The sequence below is a fragment of the Scylla paramamosain genome, chromosome 11, assembly GCF_035594125.1.
Source record: "Scylla paramamosain isolate STU-SP2022 chromosome 11, ASM3559412v1, whole genome shotgun sequence".
Taxonomy (NCBI): Eukaryota; Metazoa; Arthropoda; class Malacostraca; order Decapoda; family Portunidae; genus Scylla; species Scylla paramamosain.
Window position 1 is genome coordinate 478,973 of NC_087161.1, and position 6,028 is coordinate 485,000.

Genomic DNA, 6,028 nt, shown 5'->3' on the forward strand with positions numbered 1-6,028 from the left:
CTACGAAAAGGTTTAAAAAATGCTTTGGAAGAAGGAAATTAAATCCATGTAGATTCCTGATGTGTGTGTGTGTGTGTGTGTGTGTGTGTGTGTGTGTGTGTGTGTGTGTGTGTGTGTGTGTGTGAGAGAGAGAGAGAGAGAGAGAGAGAGAGAGAGAGAGAGAGAGAGAGAGAGAGAGAGAGAGAGAGAGAGAGAGAGAGAGAGAGAGAGAGAGAGAGAGAAAGGATGAAGTTTCTTACGAAAAGGTTTAAAAATGCTTTGGAAGAAGGAAATTAAACCCATGTAGATTCCTGATGTGTGTGTGTGTGTGTGTGTGTGTGTGTGAGAGAGAGAGAGAGAGAGAGAGAGAGAGAGAGAGAGAGAGAGAGAGAGAGAGAGAGAGAGAGAGAGAGAGAGAGAGAGAGAGAGAGAGAGAGAGAGAGAAAGGATGAAGTTTCTTACGAAAAGGTTTAAAAAATGCTTTGGAAGAAGGAAATCAAACCCATGTAGATTCCTGATGTGTGTGTGTGTGTGTGTGTGTGTGTGTGTGTGTGTGTGTGTGTGTGTGTGTGTGTGTGTGAGAGAGAGAGAGAGAGAGAGAGAGAGAGAGAGAGAGAGAGAGAGAGAGAGAGAGAGAGAGAGAGAGAGAGAGAGAGAGAGAGAACAGGGAAGAGATGAAGTTTTCTACGAAAAGGTTTAACAAATGTTTCGGAACAAAGAAATTAAAGCCAAATAGTGTGTGTGTGTGTGTGTGTGTGTGTGTGTGTGTGTGTGTGTGTGTGTGTGTGTGTGTGTGTGTGTGTGTGTGAGAGAGAGAGAGAGAGAGAGAGAGAGAGAGAGAGAGAGAGAGAGAGAGAGAGAGAGAGAGAGAGAGAGAGAGAGAGAGAGAATCTAATGGAGACACCCTAAGCAAGCACCACCGTCGTCAGAATTGACTACTGCAGTACGAATTTTCACACTGCACGTCGAAGTTGCTCAGGTAATCGTGGATGAAGAAGAAGGTGGGTCGGTCATCAGGATTCCTCCTCCAGCAGTCTAGGATGAGTTCGTACAGCTTGGGCGGGCAACTGGCGGGCTGCGGCATGCGGTAGCCGGAACTGAGGGCCTCCAGGAGCTCCATGTTGCTGTATCCTAGGAGGCCAAGAGGTCACGGGGATGCAATATGTTAGTCAATTCTCAGGTCAGGTTCCAAGAGTATCTATGTATGTACTCGTATGTGAAGTGTACTGTGCGTATATCAGGAGAGAGAGAGAGAGAGAGAGAGAGAGAGAGAGAGAGAGAGAGAGAGAGAGAGAGAGAGAGAGAGAGAGAGAGAGAGAGAGAGAGAGAGAGAGAGAGAGAGACGCACCTGGATATGGCACAGCGCCGTGGGTAAGAATTTCCATAAGCATAACACCAAAAGACCAGACGTCTGACTTGCTGCTGTACTTCTGATGCAGCAGTGCTTCCGGCGCCGTCCATTTGATGGGCAGCTTTCCCTCTGTGCGATGTGACGGCTTTATTAGAGCACACACACACACACACACACACACACACACACACACACACACACACACACACACACACACACACACACACACACACACACACACCTCATAAAAAAAAAAAAAAAAAAAAAAAATATATATATATATATATATATATATATATATATATATATATATATATATATATATATATATATATATATATATATATATATATATATATATATATATATATATATGGAATATAGGAAGGAATCAAAGAGCTGCAACCGAAATAGTTCCAAGTTTGAGAAATTTATCTTATGAAGATAGATTAAAAAGATTAGAACTTCCAACATTACACCACAGAAGAGAAAGAGGAGACTTGATTGCTATATACAGGGCTTTGAAGGGGAAGGAACAAGATGAGAAAGAAGACCTGTTTGTGTAGGACGCAAGAGGCATAAGAGGACACGGTATGAATTTAAAGAAGACAGCGTCTAGAAGAGACGTCAAGAAATATAGTTTCTCGAACAGAAGCATAGAAATATAGAACAATTTAGTGGTTTAAGCAAGGAATATTCATGAATTTAAAACTAAGCTGGACGCTTATAGATGTGTTTTTCTTGTAAAACACAACTAGGTAAATAGAACTAGGTAAGTGCACATATGCATTTCGTGACATGTACAGCATTACAGTGTCCCACAGAGAATGTAGCGCACACATCGACTCACTGGACACTTTCCCGGCGTAGATTGCGTCCTCGTACAGCTTGGAAAGGCCAAAATCTGCCACCTTGCACACGTAACAGTGGCCCACCAGGATGTTCCTTGCTGCCAGGTCTCGGTGAATCAACATTTTGCTCTCAAGATACTCCATTCCGGCAGCTGTCTGCACAGTGGTGCAAAGAAACACAAGACTCGGTCATGCCCAGGCCATCAAACATACTCACAGTCTGCATCAAACACTAGAACCACTATAAAAGCTCTCTTAGCGTTCCTGCGAAGCAAGTGAGGCGTTCATTTAGAGGGGCACTACCAGTGAGCACGTGAAGTGCAAGGCGTGACTGACCTGTGTGGCAATGTAGAGCTGCAGCTGCAGGTTAATGTCTTCCCTTCTCAGCAAGTCCAGCAAGGCTCCCTGGGCCATGTACTCGGTGACGATGAGTAGCGGCTCCTCCTTGGTGCACACTGCGTACAACGCCAGGATGTTGGGGTGGCGCAGACTTTTCATCACCTTGGCCTCCTCCAGGAAGTCATCGGCTTTCATTCTGCCCTCCCTCATTGTTTTGATGGCGACGTCAATAGTGTTTTTCCACTTCCCTGTTGACACACACACACACACACACACACACACACACACACACACACACACACACACACACACGTTACACTGAAGGTCTTCAGAGAAAATTGTTGTGAAAATATTTACACTAGTTAACACATCACTGAAAATTCACAATCTTACACCTACCGAGCCACACTTCACCAAACGAGCCGTGGCCGATCTCCTTAACAAAGTGCAGCTCTTCCCTGGGCATCTCCCACTGGTCCTTATTCTTCTTGGATATGTCTTGCATGGTGGGCGGGGGGCGCACGCACGGGTGTTTGGGCATGATTCGGCACGAGCCTGAGTCTGGTGTGTTGATGAAGTTGTTCACCAGGTCTTGGAGAGAAAGGAAACGCTGTCCCCCGAGTGTGAAGTGATTGTCTTGTGACTGGCAGATGTTGTAGTGCTTGATGCAGGGAGTGTAGCCGTCCTCTGCGTAAAGCTGGTGACAGGGAGACAAGCCGTTTGTAGAGGAGGGGGGATAATTATTTATAATTTTATTTTATTATTATCTTTTAATACTCTGATATTCTGGATTGTTATTCAAGCAAGAGCTGATAATGAATTTTTTTCAATCTGACACATGTATGAACACACTGATTTCTATTTTGGGATTTTATGTTGTTGCAATAGTCCATCACGTACAGTAGTGTTGTATGAAATGCCCGGAAGGAAACTGTCAGAGAATCCACTTTTCAGGGACAAGTAAGTACACGCGAAAGGCATATAATTGTGGGACAAGAAAGGCGCTTTGTGGGAACCTATTCATGCTCTACCTAGTACATGAATTCAAAATTTTCCTGTTAACTATGGGGTGAGTTGGTAATTTTACACATCTTTATTTTTCCACGGCATCAGTATTAGAGTTGTCTCCAGGTTAGTCCTCGGCGTCATGAAATCACGAGATAGAGACAGAAAAAAAAAATAAATAAAACTCTCTCAGTTACAAGTCAGTTATCTTGGGACAGTAAAGACAGGTAAGATTATTGGAGCTGTTAACTTGAATGTAGTTGCAATGTGCTCTTTGGATCTACAGGCCGCTGTACTCATATGGAGGCATAGTCAAAGCTTTGTAACACGTGTATACAAGCCTGGCGAGACGTCTCTAACCTTCACACTCAGGACGAAGTCGTTGTTGCGTTGAGACTGGCGTATAAGGAAGGCGCCGGCCGAGTTGAGGCGACTCTTCAGTATCTGTTCAGCCTCCACTCGCGCCATCTTGCCGTGATACCACCTGTGTGAGGGACAGAACTCAAAAAAAAAAAAAAAAAAAAAAAAAAAAAATCAGGAAAACCAATATGTCCAGAAGCGTCAGAAGCAACATTTCTGGTGATACAGGTTCATACTGCTCTCCAAACACACGTCATACACAGAAAACAACTGTCTATAAACTTTGTTATTTTTTTCCCTCCAGGAGTAACAACTTCCAGCTGTACACGTGCTGACCAATACTGCCCACCCCCAACACACACACACACAGTTTCTAACAATCATTAATAGGTTCATTACTTTTTATTTATTATTATTAGTATTATTTTTTAACTAGCAAGTCTTAGAAGGACACGTACTCGTGTGACTCGAGGGAGGAGGAGAGCGCCACGTACGCTACGGGGATGTAGCCGACGGATTTGGTTCCGGGGCGCCTGGCCAGCCACCAGTCCACGTCACTGGAGGGAGAGACAGGTCAGTGTGAGTAATGTGGCTGTTTCTGTCACCACCACCACCGCCACCACAGCCGTCTGTCAGCGTGGAAGACAAAATACCACGATGCATTACAGTGCGCTGCGATGCAGGTCTATAATTTCCTGCACAGCCTTCAACACTCACTCTTTGTTGATCACTTCCAGCGTCTCTCCTCGGGTGAAGCTGAGCTCGTTGGTCCCGTTGGCTCGGTAGGGATACAGCCCCACCACATAGTCCACCACTGTGTAATTAGGCTCACTGTTCGGGCGTGGCTCCTGTGGCATCCGTGTCTCCGCCAGGTCTGCCCCTAGGACTTAGGGACGGATTTTTAAGCCATTAGCTGCTATGCTTCTTCCTCAGGTTTAATAAAATCGTTGTTTTTATATAAGAAGGACTTTGACTTAGGGCAAGAAAAAACTGAAAAAGGCCCACTGAAGTGCTAGTCCACAAAGAATAGTCAAAAGAATTATCCAGAAGTATGATAAAAAGTGTCTTCAAACCTTCCTTTTGAAAGAGTTCAAGTCATAGGTATGATAAAATACAGATAGACTGGGAATTGCAGACTTTACCGGTAAAAGAGATGAAAGACTGACAAAACTAGTTAAAACTTGTATTAGGGAGATGGTCAGAATAGGGATGAAAAAGTAGAAACCCTTGCACAGTGAGACAGCGAGAGGGGAAGCATGCAGTTAGCGTAGAAGTAGCAATAGAAGATAACAAAAGGTGCAACATTGTAGAGAAAAAGGAGAATCTAAAGACAGTCAGTTAAAAGAGAGGAGTAGATGAGGTGAAATGTTTTTGATTCTATCATGTTCAAAAGAGCACTGTGAGTGGAAATGTACTTCATGGTCCATACATGAGTGGATAAAGTCCCGGTACAAAGTTAGCAGCTGGAGGGATAGGAGATAGGGATTAGGAAAAAAGAAAAAGAAAAAAAAAAAAATGGGAGAGACAGTTCAGAACATGTAACTTCATAGAAGCTGTTTTGACAAGAAACGAGATGTGAAATTTCCAATTTATATCATTAGTAAAGGAGAGACCGAGGATATTCAATGTAGAAGAGGGGGGTAATTGAGTGTTGTTGAAAAAGGGGGTTTAGTTATATGGAAGGTTGTGTCGAGTTGATTTATGGAGGAATTGAGTTTTTGAGGCACTGAACAACACTTAATTTGATTTGTCCCCAACCAGAAATTTTAGAGAGATCAGAAGTCAGGCGTTCTGTGGGATCCCTGTGTGAACTGTTTACCTCCCGAGAGGTCGGGCGTCTTAGAAAAGACGTGAAAAAGTGCACGGTGGTATCATCAGCGTAGAAGTGGGTAGGACAAGAATTTTGGCTGAGATCATTGATGAATAACAGAAAGTGGGTGACAGGACAAAGCCCTGAAGAACAATATTGTTCATAGACTTATGAGAACGGTGATCATCTAACACAACTGTAACAGGACGTAGTCAGAAAAGTAACTTAAAATAAAGTCATAGAGAGAAGAATAAAAGCTAAAGAGGATAGTTTGGAGATCAAATTTTGTGCCAGATTTTATCAACTGTTTTTGATATGTCTAAAGCAACAGCG

At 43.5% G+C, this 6,028-nt stretch overlaps 1 protein-coding gene across 7 annotated transcripts in view; it reads right to left on the reverse strand.

Annotated features, from left to right (window-relative positions):
• Positions 1 to 497: 497 nt before the first annotated feature.
• Positions 498 to 6,028, reverse strand: part of LOC135104729 (tyrosine-protein kinase SRK3-like) — an 8,148-nt gene continuing 2,617 nt past the window's right edge. For all 7 annotated transcript variants that reach the window (XM_064012259.1, XM_064012258.1, XM_064012262.1 and 4 more), the window contains 8 exons: positions 4,603 to 4,771; positions 4,344 to 4,442; positions 3,886 to 4,009; positions 2,920 to 3,217; positions 2,518 to 2,768; positions 2,181 to 2,337; positions 1,328 to 1,459; positions 498 to 1,110 (listed from right to left, as the gene is read on the reverse strand). In XM_064012259.1, the coding sequence (XP_063868329.1) occupies positions 905 to 1,110; positions 1,328 to 1,459; positions 2,181 to 2,337; positions 2,518 to 2,768; positions 2,920 to 3,217; positions 3,886 to 4,009; positions 4,344 to 4,442; positions 4,603 to 4,771 (1,436 nt within the window). In that variant the 3' untranslated portion in view covers positions 498 to 904. The remainder of the gene's footprint in view (positions 1,111 to 1,327; positions 1,460 to 2,180; positions 2,338 to 2,517; positions 2,769 to 2,919; positions 3,218 to 3,885; positions 4,010 to 4,343; positions 4,443 to 4,602; positions 4,772 to 6,028) is intronic.